General features: G+C 46.3%; 1 protein-coding gene across 5 annotated transcripts in view; it reads left to right on the forward strand.

The window, feature by feature from the left end:
* Positions 1-19,557, forward strand: part of DOT1L (DOT1 like histone lysine methyltransferase) — a 79,387-nt gene that overhangs the window by 28,396 nt on the left and 31,434 nt on the right. For 4 of the 5 annotated variants that reach the window (XM_021528254.3, XM_077788781.1, XM_021528257.3 and 1 more), the window contains exons 7-12: positions 1,029-1,091; positions 9,903-9,958; positions 12,684-12,763; positions 14,264-14,332; positions 17,649-17,755; positions 18,777-18,818. In XM_021528254.3, coding sequence (XP_021383929.1) covers positions 1,029-1,091; positions 9,903-9,958; positions 12,684-12,763; positions 14,264-14,332; positions 17,649-17,755; positions 18,777-18,818 — 417 coding nt within the window. Of the gene's footprint in view, positions 1-1,028; positions 1,092-9,902; positions 9,959-12,683; positions 12,764-14,263; positions 14,333-17,648; positions 17,756-18,776; positions 18,819-19,557 lie in introns of those variants that run through there. The other variant, XM_077788782.1, reaches the window with a different exon arrangement.

Here is a 19,557-nt window from a genome sequence, read left to right on the forward strand (position 1 = left end):
TAATAGGTGGATAATAAAATTTGAAAAGCTTCACCTAAACAGATTTATTTTAGTGAAGTTGCCTTAATAAATTGAAATGGAAGTTCCTACATAAAAATACTGGGTATTTTTTGAGTTATCCTGCTCAGCTCTGGAGTGCTTTTGAACATAAAACATGTCTGTCCACACACAGTTTTGTTGAGCAGCTGATCAACCATCAGCTTGAGTTGTCAGTGGGATCAGAATTTCTGCTGGGCTTCTCTCACAGAATCACAAAATAGCTGGTGTTGGAGGGACCTCTGGCAGGGTCACCTGGAGCAGGTGACACAGGAATGTGTCCAGGTGGGTTTGGAATGTCTCCAGGGAAGGAGACTCCCCTCCAAATTTGGGTTAAATGCTAAAGATCAGCTGGGACCAGGCTGCTGGCAGGGTGGTGTGGGGATGTGTGAGGCACTGAGCAGTGTGGATCTGGGATTTTGTTCCTTTCTTCCTTCTTTGGACAATAAAAACCAGCAGCCCTGGTGTGTTTGGGTGCAGTTTGAAGCACTCTCAGTTTCTGTGGGAAGCAGGATTTGCTGCAGGATTCTCCCTGCTTGCTGCTGGGATGCTTTTCCTGCTGCTTTCTGCCTCCTCAGTGACCCCAGCAGACCTGCCCTTGTCCTGATTGTCCCTTTGCTCCCTGGGCTTAGGCTGGGCTCACCCCCCTCCTCCTTGTGGGATTATGCACCACAACTTAAGGCAGGGCTATTTTTAGTGCTGGGCAGTGTAAAGGCTTTTCTTAGAACATGGAACTTCTATGGGAAGGGGTGGGGGTGAAAATGCCAGCTTTGCCTTGGCCCTAAGGAAGTGAGGGTTTGGTTTTTTTAAGAAAACTGAACAGCAGGAGCTCTGTGTTTGCCTGGCCTTGGAATGTTAATGGCAAAAAACCTCCAACCAGACAGAATTCTTGGGGATCAGTGAGGGATTCAGAGCTGTGTCTCCATTGCTGTGATGGAATTGGAAATGTGAGGTATCCTAATAGCTGCTTTTGGTTTTCTTCCCTCTTGCAGACGATGGACAGAGAGTTCAGAAAATGGATGAAATGGTATGGGAAGAAACATGCAGAATACACAGTGAGTGATTCTCAGCTGCAGATTGGGATCCACACCTAGAGTTTGTAAAGTCCCCTCCAACCCTTCCTCAGGCAGCTGAGGCCCAGCTGCTCCCTGGTTCTTGTACTGATCCTGGGGATGGTGTTTCCAAAATCTCCTCCCAGACCCCTCTCTTTGTCTTGCCTGACATGGGGCATGGTGTTATTGGGACCACTTCCAGATATTTCCAGAAACTTTTGGAAGATTTATTCTTCTAAAATGTTGTTCTGATTGGGGCTGCCATGAGTCCTCTGTTAGTGTTAAATCCCCTTTCCCTTTCCCCACTCTCTCTCCATAGATTGGAGATTTTGCCAGGTATGGCAGCAGCTCCTTGGGGTTCTGAACTCTCCTGCTGGAAATAAGAGCTGAAGCTTTGGTTCTGCAGGCAGGGGAAGGTGTGGGCCCAGTTCTGGAGGGGATGGGGTGGCAGGGGGGAGGTTCTGGGTGGGTGGAGATTGGAGTAGGAAGCTCCAAGAACAGGTAAGAGGCTGGATGGTCCTCAGAGGAGGGTGGTGGGTGGTTAGTTCTGGTTTGGAATTGGATGCTCTGAAGGTGGAGCTGAAGCAGAAGCAGTAAAGGGGTCATGACAGGGGACCTTCCAGCCTGGGGCAAGAATTGTGTTGGAAATCCTTTCTCTTCCTCCTCATGTTTCTTTATTGTCTGAGGATGTTTTGCACTCCAAGGATGGTGTGAGGAATGTGTAAATCCATGCACTATCCTGTCCATTCCTTCCCTTTCCCCTTTTTTCCCCTTTGTAATTGTCTGTAAGAAAATCTGTACTCTGCTTAAAAACTTTCCAGTCAGGAGATGGATGTACAACAGGAACCCACTGTGGGTTTTTAAAAACACTTCTATTTGTGCTTCTGCCACTTTCCTGTGGTCAGGGAAGAGCATAGGGATCCTGGGTAGATCAGGGATATTTCCAAATATCCCAGGGAAGCTAGGTCACTACTCAGAGGTTGCAGCTGGCTATGTGTCCTGCATCCAGGTGTGAGCAAGGATCGGGAAACTGCTTTTTCCATCTTGCCTTCTTCCCTTCTTCTTCTTATTCCCTTCTTCTTCTTATTCCCTTCTTCTTCTTTTTCCCTTCTTCCCTCCCTGCAATGTCCCTGGGGTGGTATGATCCATGTGGATCCCAGCACTGTGGGATCAGTGGCAGCTTGGAGCTGACCAGCCTTTATTTCCCAATTTTCTGTCTGCTGGGACTCTTGGTGGCCTCATCCTGCAGTGAAGCTGCTCCAGCTGTCCCTTTGGAAAGCAGGCTGGGAAGATGATGGTCCCACCTGCCCCTAACACCTCCCTCCTGCAATTCCTGTTCTGGGCAGAGGGATTCCCTTCCAGGGGATGCTGGGCCTGCTCTGCAGCAGGATTGATAATTCCTTCCTGCTGTGGAAGCACTGGCAATGCTTTACTTTTCCTGAAGTGGCCATATGGCATTTTTCCATTGTGTCACCCAGCTGGCATGACTTGAAAGGAATTGTTCCTGAGGATGCTCTGCTTTTGGGCTGGGTAATTTAAGGAGTAGGAGAAGAACTTGGACTAAAATATTGGAAGCATATTGCTTGCCTTAGGCAGCATTTCCATATTGAGCATTCCAAGTGACAGAGTCTGGTGCTATATTGAAACAAAACTATTTATTTTTGCCAGGTTCTTTGGCTTTTATAACTCTGTTTTCTGCAGTGTTTAGAGTAAAATTTCCCTGAATATATAATCTGAGTTTTTTTTGAGAAGAGTTAAACAGTTGCAGCACTTCTTGTCTGAAGGACAGTTGGTTTCCTGTCACCTTGGAGTGATGCTTGAACAGAGATTTTGGGCTTTTACAGGAGGCACACAGGGCAGATTTTATTTAGTTTTTATTTATCAAACAGACTTTTGCCAAGCAGTTTATGTTCTTTAGGAACTCCTTAGCAGCATCTGCTATAGGTGAGTGTTAAACACAGAGCAAATCTGCTCATGATGCAGCTGGAGGACACAGGAAGATGTGGAATTGAAAGCCTGGTATCTTTGTCTTTCTGGAAAACAGCTTTATCCCTGCAAAATGTTTTGTGAGGTCCCAGAATTCCAAACGTTGGAGACAAAATAAGCACAAATTGAAATAGTCTGTCATCAGCAGAGCTCAGCTTGTGAATTCCACTCCAGTGTTAGAGGCAGTCATATGAAAAATCAGTGTTTTGAGAAAAATCAAATGCTGGAGGAGAAGAAAGCTTGGTGGGAGTTCAGTGGGAAGTATTTCAGAACCCACCTATAGCTCTGGCTGAACTTGGTGGATGGTGTTTCTCTCTTGCTCTGAAAGTAAAAACTGTGGTTCATAAGACAGCAATAAATCCTGGACATGGCCCTGCAGGATGGTGCTGGGTTTTTAGGTTATTTTAAGAGCCAAGATGCCAGTACAGTTAGAGATTTCCACCTCAAATGGATTTAGGGTTCTCCCTGAAAAGTGACCTGCTGAAAAGTTGACTTTTGCAGAGTGTTCCATGCTTGTTTGGGTTTGTACATCTCAACAGTTCCTTCTTACTTGGGAAATTATTATCTCTGTAGCTTTTCACCGTCTCTATCCTTCCCACCTAGTAGAATCTTCCTGAGGAATATTTTCTGTTCTTTTTGCCTATTGCAGCAGTCCAGGGGACTCAGAACCTCATGATGTTTTTGTGACCTGTCCCAAATCCTCCCAAGAGGATTTTTTCATATTGCCATTAAAAGAAAGTTGCTGGGAATGTAAACGAACAAAACCCCAGGACCCCCAAAACTCTCCAAACAATAGAGTTGTGTTTGAGCTCCCTTGTAGAGAAGGGCAGTCACTGTCACCTCACCAAATTGTTCTGCAGCCTTCAGATTCCCCTTCTGGCCTTGCCCATTGGATTGTTCTTGTTCCTGCTGGAAGTTCTGAGCTTGGAGCTGAATTCTGGAGAGCAAGGCCCAGTGCCAGCATTGAAAATAAACCCCAGTTGCCCAGGTGTATTTCCACCCTATTTTGACCACTATTATAGAAAAAAACCCAACTTCTTTAACCATGTTTCCACACAAAAGTGCAGCTTAATTTGTTCTGTAGCCACTTGTTGATAAAAGCACATGACAGTTCCCCATCTGCACGTGGCAAAGTACCCTGGGGGTGTTGGATGCCCAAGGCTGCTGAGCCACAGCTGGAGAGGGGGAAGATCCATGTGGGGCATGAGAGGAGTGGGAGGGATTTGCTCCTCGTGCATTGCCTTGGGAGGCTCCTGATCTCCAGCTGTTGTTGGTCACTGAGTCTCATAATCCTCTTAAATGAATATTGCATCCCCTGCTCTGCCTGGGAATGTGCAATTCCTGCTCATTTAGGGAAAATCAGATTCTTTGCTGCTCATCTCTCCTGCATTCCAAGGGGAGGATCCTCCTCTAGAGCTTTTCATCATCTTCAGCTTTTTGGACTAGAATGTCCCATTTGCAACACGTGTCTCTTTATTCCAACTCCTTTTATCTTCTTTCTCTTCTCATGGAACTGAGACGTTTCCAAGATTAACTGTACCCCACTCTTTTCAAGTAAACTTGTCTGAAGGAAGCTGGAGACTTTGGGAAGGTCATTAGGCCTGGCTAATTAACGAGTCTTTCTTGGGGAATTCCTGCATATGTGCAGCCATCCAATTAAAACCCAGCATGAAAATAAATGAAGAGGCAGATGGGTTTTCATGGTTTCTAACTGTAAATATCCTCATGTGGCCTCAAAATCAGAGCCACCTCAGGTATCTGGGGCAGGAGGCTGAGATTGCTGAGTAGCACAAAGTTCTTCTCTTCCTGGGCTCCCCTTGGAGAAAGTTTTTGGTATTTGTTTGGTTTTTGTTGAGTTCTCAGTGCCTGTGACCTGTTGTTCCTTTTTCCTGGGAGAAGAAAACACAGAGCAGATTTGCTCATGTTGTACCTGGAGGACACAGGGAGATGTGGAATGGAAAGCCTGGCATCTTTGTCTTTCTGAAAACTTTGTCCCTTCAAAAATGCTTTGTGAGGTCCCAAAATTCCAAACGTTGGTGACAAACTAAGCACAACTTGAAGGATCCCAGGCTCAGCTCAGAGCAGCTGGGAGTTGGTGCAGTCCCACATTGGACTCTGTTGAGAACCCGGCTTAGTTTTGTGTTTATTTACTCAGGGTTGTTATAACAGAATTCCTGCCCTGCTTCAGAAATCTTCTTTAGCAGGAGGTGGCAATGACTATCAAACTCAGCATTCCCAAAGGTGGTATTTTGGCTGGAGAGATGTCTCTTTCTGCTCCCAGGAAACCCCAGGAGTTTTGTGGCTGCAGGTGGTTCAGCCCTGAGGATCAGGGGTGACTTTTGACTTTGGGCATGGATCAGTGCAAGGTTTGGGGTGCCTTTCTGTCTGCTTTTCCTGTTCTGAGCAGAAACAGGGAACTGTGTGGGAGTTCCAGAGCCCAGGAGCTGCCTTGTGATGGTGACTGACACCACTTGCCCCTGAAAACCTCCTTCTCTAGGAGCTGCTCCCCGGGCAGGATGAGCCAGCTGTTTGCTGGTATTTTTGACCTCCACATTTCAGCAGGAAATTTGCTGTTTTGCTTTTTGAATATCCCTCCAAACGTCCCCTGTGGCTTTGAAATGATGCCACATTTTGGAGGTTTGGATTCGTGCCTCTGGTTATTTTTGAAAAGAACAAGTACCTAAAAATAACCATGTGTACTTTTCCAGGCAGAAATGCTGGGATTTTGGGAGCCAAGTGTTTGCACGGAGGCGGCTGCAGTGAGGCATCCTGCCTGTGAATTTATGGCTCCAGCAGCTCTCAGAGAGCCTCCCTGTCCAGCACTGGGCTGAGAACCCAGCCCTCCTCCCCAGCACAGCTGAGCTTCCCAAATTCCTGCTCTGCTCTTTCTTACTTGGGAAATTATTATCTCTATAGCTTTTCACCATCTCCAGCCTTCCCACCTGGTAGAATCTGCCAGGGAAATGTTTTCTGTCTCTTTTGCCTATTGCAGCAGTCCAAGGGACTCAGAACCTCATAATGTTTTTGTGTGTTTGATAAAAATCAAGTGCTGGAGGAGGGGAGTGCTTGGTGGGAGTTCAGTGGGAAGAATTTTGGGTTCCACCTGCAGCTCTGGCTGAACTTTGGATAGTGTGTCTCTCTTGCTGTAAAAGTAAAAACTATGGTTCATAAGACAGCAATAAATCCTGGACATGGCCCTGCAGGGTGGTGCTGGGTTTTTAGGTTATTTTAAGAGCCAAGATGCCAGTACAGTTAGAGATTTCCACCTCAAATGGATTTAGGGTTCTCCCTGAAAAGTGACCTGCTGAAAAGTTGACTTTTGCAGAGTGTTCCATGCTTGTTTGGGTTTGTACATCTCAACAGTTCCTTCTTACTTGGGAAATTATTATCTCTGTAGCTTTTCACCATCTCCATCCTTCCCACCTAGTAGAATCTTCCTGAGGAATATTTTCTGTTCTTCTTGCCTATTGCAGCAGTCCGGGGGACTCAGAGCCTCATGATGTTTTTGTGACCTGCCCCAAATCCTCCCAAGAGGATTTTTTCATATTGCCATTAAAAGAAAGTTGCTGGGAATGTAAACGAACAAAACCCCAGGACCCCCAAAACTCTCCAAACAATAGAGTTGTGTTTGAGCTCCCTTGTAGAGAAGGGCAGTCACTGTCACCTCACCAAATTGTTCTGCAGCCTTCAGATTCCCCTTCTGGCCTTGCCCATTGGATTGTTCTTGTTCCTGCTGGAAGTTCTGAGCTTGGAGCTGAATTCTGGGAAGCAAGGCCCAGTGCCAGCATTGAAAATAAACCCCAGTTGCCCAGGTGTATTTCCCCCCTATTTTGTCCACAATTATATAAAAAATAAAAACCTTTTTGAGCCATGTTTCCACACAAAATTGCAGCTTAATTTGTTCTGTAGCCACTTGAACTCACACCCTCTGTGTACCTCTGGCTGCCTCCCCCAGGCTGGTTTCCATCCAGTTGCAGGAAGTGTTACAGGAATCAGATGCTGCTGAGTGTATTCCTGCAGTATCTGTTTGAAAAACCTGAATAAAAACCTGGTCTGGCTTCTAAATTTAGAAGCAATACAGGCAGCAGCTCTGGAGGCGATTTCGCTGAGCTAATTATCCTGTTAGATAAAGCATCTCCTGCATTGTCTAATCAGATGAAAATATCTGTGTTACAGATGGTCCCTTCCATTCATTATTCACTAAGGAGATTAAGTTTCTGAGAGAGAGGAGGGACAGGGTGAGGGAGGGGACAGTGGAGGAAGAGATTGAGTGTGGCCCTGTGGCTGTCACCCTGTGGATGTGTCCCCTTCTCCCTGAGTGACCAGCACGGACCAGTTCTGCTGCTTCAGCAGATTGGACTTTCCTTAATCAGCTGGATTTTCCTTCCCAGTTCTTGTTTCACTCTCAAAATTATTGCAAACCACTGAGCTGACTGGGAGTTTTGGGAGATTTTTTTGGGATTCTCTGGTGGGTAAAGAGCTCCTTTCCTTCTTTTAGGGTGTCATTTATTGGTCCCTGCCCCAGCACAGTGGGTAAGGAGCTGGTTAAAGGTTCAGGCAGCTCAGTCCTTGTTGGAGGGGAGCATCCAGGAATCACTGCCTTGCTTCCAGAGGGAAAAAATAACCCATTTTCTCCCAGCCACAGTTGCTCATCTGATTATTTCTGTACTCCAGTGTTTTTCCTCGTGAAGTTTTTCCCTTGACTCTTGGCTAAGGATGAGCTGGGGAAGCAGTGACACACAAAAATAGATGTGTTTAAGCTGGGCTCTGCTTCATTTGAATTGTTAAATGGCTCTGGCTTGCCAAGTGTTCATCCTGCATGGGTGATATCAGGTTAAAACCTGGAGATTTTGGTTATAAGTGCTCTTTTAAGCACAGAGACAGGGCAAACTCAGAGTGAAACTGGACCCAAGTGAAGCCTAACAGCCACACAGGTTGGATTTCAAGACCTTTATGAAGTTTAGCATTTCAAAATAGTTTCGTGTTACGCTGCTTCTCTGTTCTCTTGCAGACTGTGATGTTTGTGGTTCCTGGTTTTCCCAATGTTTTTCTTTCCCTGTTAGTGTAGGAAAACCCTGTGGAGACTTTAGAAACTGGTGGTGTGGAGGATGCCATAAAGAAGCTGACTTGCAAAAGTTGTTAGAAAATAAACATAGTTGCTTGTCATGTGGTTTTTCTTTGACTTTGTCTTGGTTACTCAACCATAGAACAGTTCACTACAAGAATAAATAAGGCTGAGACAAAATTATCTCTTAAAATCAATCTAGAGGTGGTGTCCACATATAAGCACCCAGAAAAAAAAAAATCTTTCCTTATATGAGATGAGAAAAACTCTTCTTAGAACTTTTTTGATGTTGAGTCTCTGGATTAGATTGTGACAGTACCCAGCAAGATGTCCTTGGGCTGGATCTTTGAGTTCAGCTTCCAGCTTATCCTTTGTTTTTATTACAGCAGGGATGTCAGAGGTGCTTCCCCTCCCAGCAGGTGGGAGATCACAGGTAGTAATTCTGGTTTAACTCTGATTTCAGCCCAGCTGGTGGAACAGGTATTTCTGAATACCTTGAGCTAAACTTACCTGCTCTGTTCAGTTTCTAGCACTTCAGGCTCTTGACAAACTTCTTGATCTCTTGCCTGAGAACCTTGGATGTCCACTCTTGGCTCTCTTGTGTAGCAGCAGGACATTTTGGTGGTTTCCCCCTCCTTTCCTCCTGGAAGCAGCTCCATTCCTGTTGGCATTCTTTCCCAGTGGCTCAGGCAGGTTTGTCACCCTCTGTGTCCCTGCGTGGCACCAGGAGCTCCCTTTGGATATTCCCAGCCCTGAGGGATGGAAGTTGTTGCAGTGCCTGCACTGCAGTGCTGGCACTTTGGAGTTGGCAGTGATGAGAATTAGTGCTGGATGTGAAATCCTCACTCCTTCCCAGACAGAGAAATCAGTGCAGGAAAAGGATCCTCAGCAGTCGCTGCCGTTGCTTTGATGTTCCTGAGGTTCTGGCACAAACCATCATCTTCAAAGGGTGTCATCAGCATTAATTAGAGACTTGCACCTTATTTTTCTCTCCCCTCTTATCTTCCTCCCCCAACCCTCCTCCTGCCTGGCTTGTGGCACAGCACAAGAGTGTGGCCCATGGGCTCCTCTCTCATTTCCAGAACACGACTGAGGAAACATCAGTCTGTGCCAGAGCTCTGTGCTCACCTGGGATGTGGTGTCACCAGAAAGGTGATCCACAACCACTGAAGTCATAACTGTCCTTATTTGCAAACAAGGCCTTTTTATGTTACTTCATTTCCAACTTGAAAGTGTTAGAAGTGCTCAGGGTTTATATTTAGCACCACAAAAATCAGATTGTTGTTCGTGCAGTGCAGCAGGAGCCTGCATAAAAAAGAATCTGATTTTTGTGGTGCTAAATATAAAAAAATATATAAATATATAACATATATATATAAATATAAATATATATAAACAGCAGGAGCTGTTCCCAATCCATGCTCAGCCCCCTGTGCAGAAGCGGGGGGGATCACCAGCCCTGGGGGCCTTCAGGAGGCATTTACTCATCAGTTTTGTAATGGGTGCCAGCACTTTTGGCTTCTCCATGGAGCAGCCAGGGACCCTTCCCTGTTCTTCCCATGCAGGAGAGTGGCCAAGGGTGGGAGCAGAGGGGGAGAAACCTCAGGCTCAGCTCTCCCAGCTCCACCTCTGGCTTTCCAAAAGGTTTCACTTGTCCTTGTGGGGTCAGGGAGCTGGTGCAGCGTGTTTGTCCCTCTCTGAAGGGAGCAGGAGGGAACCCTGTTAACCTCTCTGTATTTCTGTGTTCTTTGTCTTGTTTTCAGCTGGAAAGAGGTGACTTCCTCTCAGAAGAATGGAGGGAGAGGATTGCAAACACAAGGTACAGTACAGCAGTTGAATGTTGCTTTCTGAGCTGGATATTTGAGAGTTTGTATAATGGAAATTGGGAGGCTGGCCAGCTTTTTATATAGAATTTCCATAGCAAATACCCAAAGTCTATCTGCCAACTCTTACACTGGCCTCTTTAGATCCTGTTTTCTGACTAGAAGAATGGCTTTGAGTGCACGTCCCATGATATTCCATACAAGGGTGTATCCAAGATAAATTCTGCTTATAAGAGGAGCACAAACCTCCATTTGTTTTGCATGTCCCAATAGTTCATGTCAGGGATTTTGGCAAAACACTCATTCTCTTGGCTATTGGGGCACACAGGCTCACTTTCCCTCTAATAAAAAGGAAAAGACCCAAGTGAGTTTGTTTCAATTTAAATTGAAAGTTCATTTAAACTAATTGTCTTGAAGATTTATTTATGTGGAGTACTGCACAGAGGGTTGGGCTCCTTTCTGAGGGAGCAGAAAGGGAGTAAATTTGTTAAAAGCAATAAAAGTCGTCTGTATTTTTAAAGCTTTGCATTCTTTCAGCCTTATGGGTAGAAAAAAATCTCTTTATTTTTATATGACCTTCTGGGCCACCCTGTTATGTGGGGGAATGGAAGGCAGTTGTCAAAGAGAGCACTGAAAGCCTTCAGAGTTGTGGCAATTTCTGGATTGCTCCCAAAACTCTGGTTTTGAGAGCCTGAAGGAGGCATCTGCCAGGCTGGTGACTCCTGCAGGATTCTGTCCCTCACTTTCTTCTGGAGGTGCCTTTTAATTTGTGGACAGACTTGTCCCAGCCTTGCAGCACACTTGGGTTTGGCTTTGTTGCTTGTTATTCCAAGTGCACAATCCTCTGCTGCCTGGGCAGCTTTCCTCTGACTTAATTTAAATTTTTTAGAGAAATTTTTGGCTGCAGGAACTCTGGCTGCACCCAGAAGTGCTGGGAGATGTTTGGTTTGTGTGGCATGGCACTCATTGTGTGTCTCAGTGCTGCTCCACCTCATTCTGGTGCAGGATCAGGGAATTCTGGAATGGTTTGGGTTGGAAGGGACCTTAAATTCCATCAAGTGTCACATCTGCCACGGGCAGGGACAGTTTCCTGTACCTCAGGCCCTGTTCAAGTCTGGCCTTGGGCACTTCCAGAGATGGGGCTGCTACCAGGACACAGTTCCTTGTGTGTTCCAGGGGATCCCTGTGCCTGTGGCTTGGCAAAGCCTCCTGGAACGAGGGCTGAGCCCAAGGGGATTCGGGGTTCCTGTGCCCTGCACGCACACACAGAATCCTGTGCCAGAGTGAACACTATAAAAACACATCTGCAGGCTCTGGCTTTTTCCCTTCCTCTCCTGGATGTTTTCTAGTCCCATTAATAAGTTTGGCTCTTTTGCAAGGCCTTTTTTTTTTTTTTTTTTTGGCACATGGGAAGGAGGAGGAAGAAACCCCTGCTAGCTTTACTTGCCAGGCAGGGTTTCCCAAATTTCCAAGAGCAAGGCGTAGCAAGAATAACTTTTTTCCCCTTAGTGAATAAACTTTTTTTTCATTCGTGGTTTTTAATAGCTTTGAGTACTGCTCTTAAACTCCCCGTGTCCTCGTTGAACACGTTTCATGTGTGGAGGCACTGGGAAGGGAGTTTTCCTGCAAAGAAATCAGTTCTTCATGTGGGAACAATAAGCCAGGATGGCTTTTATGCTTCACAGAATCCCAGAATATCCTGAGCTGGAAAGGACCCTCAGAGATCAAATCCATCCCCTGTCCCTGCCCAGACCCCCCAACAGCCCCACCCTGCCCAGCCCTGAGAGCGCTGTCCAAACGCTCCTGCAGCTCTGGCAGCCTCGGGGCAGGGACCATTCCCTGGGGAGCCTGGGCAGTGCCAGCACCCTCGGGGGGAAGAACCTTTCCCTGAGCTCCATGCCAAACCTCCCCTGACATGTTCATTCAGCCCAGAGCTCAACCATTTCCAAGAGGTGTTGAGGACTCGTGTTGCAGCCTGGGCACCAAATGGGCCCCAGGGACATTTAGACTAGGCTGATTAGACCTTTAAACTGAAGGGTTGTTTTCTTTTTTAATCTGTGGCATGTTTTGTTTCTTTCCCAAGCCCTTTTATAATTTGTGAGATTCTACCTCTGTGCAGATTTTTTTATTTTCATGTGATTGTTTTTTTCTGTGAACAACCCCTTCTCTTATTTAATTTCTTAACCCAGAAAGAAAGATGCAGCTCCTCTGTTGTGGGTAGGGCTGAAGTGCTGGGTTTAGGACAGGGAAAATGTTCAAAGCTGTCACTGTCCTCTGGCATTATGGGGAATTTGGAGCTGGAAGAGAAACAGATTGCCCAGAGCAGCTGTGGCTGCCCCTGGATCCTGGAAGTGTCCAAGGCCAGGTTTCAGGTTGGACAGGGCTTGGAGCACTTTGGGACAGTGGAAGGTGTCCCTGCCGTGGCAGGGCACTGGGTGAGCTTTAAGGACCATTCCATCCCAAACAATTTTATGATTCTAAAATACATTTTGATATTTTACTGTAATACTTTAAGTCCCCACTAAGACGTACCAGGAGGAAGTGCTTAAGTGCTTGGTGTTACTCTCCATGTGTTGGGTGACAGGAGCTGTTGAATTGGGGACAAGGAGGATTGTCCATGGTAAGAATGGCTGGGAAGGCTCCAAGTGGCTGTGGTGTGACTGGGGGTCCTTGTGGGGTGTCCCTTTATCCCTGATCTTTAACTGGATCATTGTTTTGCAGTGTTATTTTTGTGAACAATTTTGCCTTTGGGCCTGAGGTGGATCACCAGCTGAAGGAGCGCTTTGCGAACATGAAGGAAGGTAAATCCAGCTGGGAATGTTTTTCCCTTCTTTCCTGATTCCTGTGGGAGCTGGGGTGGGAGGGGGGCTCAGTTCCAGCTGGCAAAGCCAGGTTTTGGGGTTTATTCTGTGCCTTGGGGCCAAGTGTCTGCACCACAGTGGGATTTCTACTTCCCTCCTTTGTGTCTGCCCACACCTGCCTGGCTCCTTGGAGCATCCCCTCTGCTGGGAAAACTGGAGCAGGGTTGGGGTGAGAGGAGCTGCTGGTTCATCCTTCCCTCTTTTGGGAGCCTACAAACATCCAACAGCCAAGGCCAAACTTCCTGGATCCCTGGAAGTGTCCCAGGCCAGGCTGGACAGGGCTTGGAGCAGCCTGGGACAGTGACGGTGTCCCTGCCATGGCAGGGGTGGCACTGGGTGAGCTTTAAAGTCCTTCCAACCCAACCCATTCCATGATTCTTGGCTGCAGAGGCACAGCTTTGGAAGGCCAATCTGTAATTCCATACAGAATTCACTTTTTGCTTCTCCTGTTCAGAGCTGGCTCATTTAGAGCTGGCTGTTAACTCCTGATTTTGGAAATGCTCCAAACTTGTGGGGATGTGGCACCTGGGGATGGGGTTTAATGCGATGGACTTTGATGGTTGGACTTAAAGGCATTTCCCAACCTTAACAGTTCCACAATGCCATAAAAACTGGGCCACAGTCACTGGGTGCTCCTGAGAAGCCACGCTGCAGACTGGGGACACCCCCTCACCCCATCATGGCCTCTCCATTCCCCTGGGGGTCTTCTCTTTGCTCTTAACCACTGGGATAGCAACAGTTTTACTTGGTTGTAGCAAAAATGACAGAAATAACAATTTCTGAAAAGAAAAATATGTGGTGTGAACAAAGCAGCTGTGGTTTCCCATGGCACAGCTTTGTGCTGAAATAAATAATGTGACTTCTGGGCTCTGCTGCAAACCATAAAAACCCAAATTTAAGCTGTTTTCTTTAATTTAACTGGATTACTTTTTAGTTTTCAAACTTGTTTAATGATGGCTTGAGAGCAGTGGGAAGGTGGAGATGTTTCAAGCACCCTTTACAATGATGCAACCTGATTTCTCTTCCCAGAGTGTTCTTCAAGCTCTGCTGAATGACCCCAAATACCCATGAAATGGAGATTAGTGGCCTCTAAATTAAAGGGCTTTGGGGGCTTGTGTATAAAAGATCCCAAGTAGGATGGAGATAATTGAAATTTCTTTAAATTGCCACTGAGAATTAACATGCTTTTATTTCCAAGTGTTTCAAGTCTGTCATTTTAAAGTGATCCTTGATGTGTCACCTGGCAGGAATCATGGACTGGCTTTCTTGGGGCTGTCAGAATGAGAATTAAGGGATTTATTTATTTTTTAATGCTATACAAGGGGCAGTTTTATAGGACTGCTCTTTAGGGCTCTGTATTAGGTTATATTTAATAAGTAGTTACTTCTAGAACAAATAACGGAGCTGACTGTGCTCTTTGTTTTTTCCTCCTTTTTCCAGGTGGGAGAATTGTGTCCTCAAAACCCTTTGCACCTCTAAATTTTAGAATTAACAGTCGAAACTTGAGTGGTATGATTGCCCTTTTTATTGTTCATTACAGTTGTGGATGTTCATTATCTGAAAATGTCTGGGAGGGTGTTACTGCTTTTTAGAGTTGTTTAAGTAGAAAATGCTGTTGGATTATTAGGGCACACCAAGTGACGGGTACTTAAAATCAATTTAAAATGAGGAGAGGACAGTTTAAAATCAATTTAGATCAATTTAAAGAGAGGAGCAGACACTTTTGATGGGGTTTGTGCTGCTGTGTTTTGGTGTTGGTTCCATCAATGTGTCCCTGAGCTGCAGAGAAATGAGGATTTCAAGGGTGTGATTCATTTCTTCAGCCACAAAGAGCAGCCCTGACTCACAGGAGAGTTCCTTACACCCTCAATCCAGGCAGGTAAATCCCACCAGGCAGGATTCCTAAGGCTTAGAGGTTATGGAGCCAGGCTGGCAGAGCTGGGGGGGTTCACCTGGACAAGGAAAGGCTCTGGGGAGACCTCAGAATCCCTTGCAGATGCCAAGCCCTGAGATTTAAAGCCAAGGTGTTTGAGCAGTGGCCTTGATTTCAGTGAGAACAGAAACGTGTTCAGATGTGTTCAGTTTTTGAGGAACCAGGGCTGGAAGCAGGAACTGGGGATGAAATAATCTGCTTTGCTTCTGTGCTCTGGAGCCAGGCTGGGAGAGCTGGGGGTGCTCCCCTGGAGAGGAGAAGCTCCAGGGAGAGCTCAGAGCCCCTGGCAGGGCCTGAAGGGGCTCCAGGAGAGCTGGAGAGGGACTGGGGACAAGGATGGAGGGACAGGACACAGGGAATGGCTCCCAGTGCCAGAGGGCAGGGCTGGATGGGAGATTGGGCAGGAATTGTTCCCTGGCAGGGTGGGCAGGCCCTGGCACAGGGTGCCCACCCTGGATCCCTGGCAGTGCCCAAGGCCAGGCTGGACAGGGCTGGGAGCACCCTGGGACAGTGGAGGTGTCCCTGCCATGGCACTGGATGGGCTTTGAGGTCCCTTCCCACCCAAACCATTCCAGGATTCTGTGAAATGTTCAACTTTGAACATCTCCTGTGTGTGCCTTGAGCAAACAAACCTCTCCCAGACACACCCAGGCCCTGGTTCATTGCCAGCACAGGGTCGTGGTTTCCTTCTCCTCTGAACAGGCCAGATTGGATGTTTGGCAGCCTTGTCCTTTGCAAGGACATGAGCTGCAGTTTGAGGAGGTTTTGGGACATTCCGTGTGGTTGGTTATAGTTTTGACCTTTTTCAGACTTTCACTGTTGAAACTGGGGTGTCTGTGCAGGAGTTGGACTGATGCTCTTTGTGGATCCCTTCCAGCTTTTTTTAATGCAATTTCTCAAGCAGAAGAGTTGTCCATGCTGGGATTCACATTTATTTACTGTGTCCAGTGCTAAATTTTCCTTAAATCAAACCCCCCTCATTCCCTCCCTGTGCAAACGTGGGGAGCAACTCACTGAGTTCCAAATCTCAAGCTGTGCTGTCCAATTTTGGCCTAAGCTGCTTTTGAAGAATAGTAATTTTTGGACTGTCATGGAGTAAATTGTGCCCTTGGGAGTTATTTTTAAGCTGAAATTCTTTTGGATGTCCCACACATCAGGCACCCAAACCTGCACTTTTCTTCCCTGTTTGAAATTCTGTTCTGGGGCCTCTGGTGGTTTGGAACCTTGTTGAACCTTGAGTGCTGGCCTGCCAATTCTTTGGAGACATGGACTTGAAAATAAAAGGGGAAAAGGGTGGAATGATGCTCCTGGAACTCCTCAAGCCTCAGGAGAGCTGGGACCAGGCTGTCAGTTAGCTGATGAGGCAAAGGGAGCATGAGTGAAGCTTGGGCCCTCTTGCAGAACCCACCAGAGCTTGAGAAAATCCAAGGATGCCTTTGGAGATGTTTAATTAGACCTGCCCACAAAAATACAGGGCTTTGGCCTCTCAAGCCTTTTATTTCCTGGATTTTTTCTACTCCCTTCTCTCTCTGCTGCATTAGGGAGACTGAGGCCAGCATGTGCTGCTCTTTGACCTCAGAGCAGCCCTGGCTACCACTGCCATTTGAGCAGATCTTTATCCCAGCCCAGCCTGGATTCACTGGGAGTGTTTTCTAGAATGCTGAAGTTTCAGATCTCAGCTGTTATTTAATGCTGAATGGAAATGCTGATGTTAAAATTATATTGAGATGGTTAATTGGAGTTTGGATGGGTGAGAGGCTTAGCAAAAGGAGAGCCATCAGCTTCCCCAGTAGGAACCTTCCAGGGATTCAGATAAAAGGCCCTGAAAAAAGAATTACATTACTCTGCTACAAACAGGGAGAATTGTGTGAATAAATTTTGGGGCTTAATCCCTTTCTGAGACCATGGTTTGCTGGGAAATACCAACATCAAATGAGCTTGTGTGGGATGTGCTGGGCATGGGGCTTGTTCCAGTGGCCTGTTCCAAGTGACAGTCCCAGGGAATGCCAGCCCCAGCCATGGCCAGTGTCCTGCACATGGAGCAGGGAATGTCCCTGCGCTGCTGCCTCTGTGCTGCCCCATGAGCTTTTCCATTAAACTTTTATTCATCAAGGCTTCTTTTGGTGCCTGAGCATGCCTTGAGTCACGTCTCACCTGTCTATCAAATACTCTGATCTGGAGTATGAACATTTAAATAATTTATACAAAACACTGGAAAAGATCAAGCTTTAAGAAGGAGGCACCAGTTCCCTCAATAGCACTTTTGTCCTTAGCAGTTCCATCTGTAGGAAGAAGGGGAAATGTGGAAAGAATTGGGACAAATGAAAACAAGTATTAAAACGCGGTTAAAATAGTGGTTGAGGTTGCTGAATCCCAAAGCTTGCTTTTGGCCTCTTCTGGGTCATTTTTGTTTAATTAGAAACGAGCCATAATTTCTCCTGCAGCCCAGCCACTCGCTCAGTGGTTGTGGGAATGTTTAAGGCACATCCCCTAGCTATTAATTCTGGAGAACAAAATAAATATAGACAAGAAAGCAAACCCAAAACATGTTTATGCCCAGCCCAAATATGGGGCAGCTGCAGCTGAGAGGGGCTGGGCTGGTGACCTTCTGGGACTGTTTAATTCATTCCTGTCACACACATGTGTTGTTCCTTGGCAGAGTTGCCTGGGACACAGTTCTGCTGGCCAGAACTGACTCACTCTGGGGTGGCTGGCTGAAAGGTACATATCCCACATGTTGGTTTCTTGTGAGGTGCACGTAGCAAGAGAGTAAAAAATTCCCTTTAAACTCCCAGCAGTGTTTTCCTGCAGGATCTGCAAACCAGATTTCTCTGTGTTGGTGCCTGGCTGGTCTCAGCTGAGCTTTCCCCTCCCCTGCCTCTCCTCCCACAGATATTGGCACTATCATGAGGGTTGTGGAGCTGTCACCACTGAAGGGCTCTGTGTCCTGGACGGGGAAACCAGTCTCCTACTACCTGCACACCATTGACAGAACCATAGTGAGTACCAGGGCTGCCATGGGGCCAGGAGCCTGTGCCCTGCTCCAGGGCAGCATTTTCCAGCTCCACATCCTTCTGCCTGGGGCTTGTGTTCCTGTCCCTTTGTGCATTTACACACCTGAGTGTGCAAAGTGGCTGCTCCAGGGTTGCACACACCCTGGGGTTAAGGGCAGTGCTGATTTACTGAAGCTGCAGAGATTCCCTGATAAAATTCCTTCTGCAGCTGCTCAGATTCAGGCTCTCCTGCTGTCATTTCCTCACAGGGAAAGACTCAGTGGGGCTTTGATTCCTCTGTGGTGCACAGACCATATCATTCAGTCATTTTCAACCAGTAAATCTCAACTTTAGTAAAAGTCTCAGCTAGAAGCAGCCCAAGCTCCATCACAATGATGATGCATTCACTGCTTTTTTTTTTAATTAAAGAAAACTAAACCCAAAAAACCCCAAAACCAACCAACAGCAATAAACAACCCATGCAACAGCCCCCTCCCCCACCAAAAAAACCACAAACTCCCCACGAAAAAAAACACCCAAGCCCCTCATAAAACCCAACAAACCCTTTGGAAATGAAAAATTTTGTAGACAAATAATTTCTCCCGCCCCAAGGTTTTTGCAGTGGGATAGTAATGCTGTTTTCCTTACTCTGCTGTAGTCTAATAAAGCTTTTGTTCAGGAATGTGCCAGAGTGCAGATAAATGGTGAAATACGAGGGTGCAGCAGCTTCAGTGAAAACTTCATTGAAAATCAGCCTCTGCTGAGGGGAGATATGTGACACAAAGCTTTAAAACAAGGCCAGGCAGTGGTGGGGATGATAAAACCTTGTAGAGGTTGGATTATGCCCTGTTGCACAACAGGCTGGGTGCCTGAAAAGAATGAATGTAAATGGCTTCTTGATGTAGCTTATCAGAAGCAAAGCAGTCAGAATTTCTGCAGTTCTGCACTTGTTTTAAGCTAATATTTTATTCTTCTGTGTTCATCTGCCATGGCTTTGAGGATGACTCTCTTCTCTTTCTATTTTCAGCTTGAAAACTATTTTTCTAGTCTCAAAAATCCAAAACTCAGGGTAAGTTTCAGTCATATTCTGTAGAAAACTCAAAGTAAGGGAGCAGCCACTGTGAGGAATTTAATCACAGGTGGACAGAATTGATTGGAAATCAGATTTTCTTGGTAGGCAAAGAACATGGAGCTAATTGAAGGGAAGTCTCAGATGCCATCAAGCACTAATTCAATCATGTCCAAGGGATTTCTAATAGAGAATTAATGGGGCAGCCCCAAGGTGCTTTTACCTTGCACTGGAGGCCTGTAATGAGCTATTTCTTCATTAAAGAACTGGAATTAAAGAAGGGAATGATGGTTTGAATCTGTCCCAGTGCTCAGCTCCTGAAATGAAGCTGAGCAATGCTCTGAAATGTTCCTTTTGGGATGTGCCATTGGAGGCACAGAGTGAGTTGTCATTTGCTGCAGTCTGGGCTGTTGCACGTGGAATTAAAATGCCAGAGAGTTTTTGGGACTGTGCAGGGCTGTGTTAACCTGAAATAATCAATGGATTCCCAGGAAGAGAATTAAGTGAGGCCACTTAATTTAAAATTTCAGGTGAATGTTCATCCTCAGGCTGACTGGCTCTGTAAGAACAGGCTCATGGGGGCCCTGAAAGGGAATTATTTCAGATTGCTCCACTCAAATTTGGGACAAAAAAGACTTCTTAGAGGAAAAAAAAAATCAGGGTACTTCTGATGGTGCCTGCTTTTCACACTTAGACCTGCCACTGATAATGTGCTTAAATCAAAGGAGTGTTGGAATTG

This window comes from Lonchura striata, chromosome 28 (genome assembly GCF_046129695.1).
Source record: "Lonchura striata isolate bLonStr1 chromosome 28, bLonStr1.mat, whole genome shotgun sequence".
Taxonomy (NCBI): domain Eukaryota; kingdom Metazoa; phylum Chordata; class Aves; order Passeriformes; family Estrildidae; genus Lonchura; species Lonchura striata.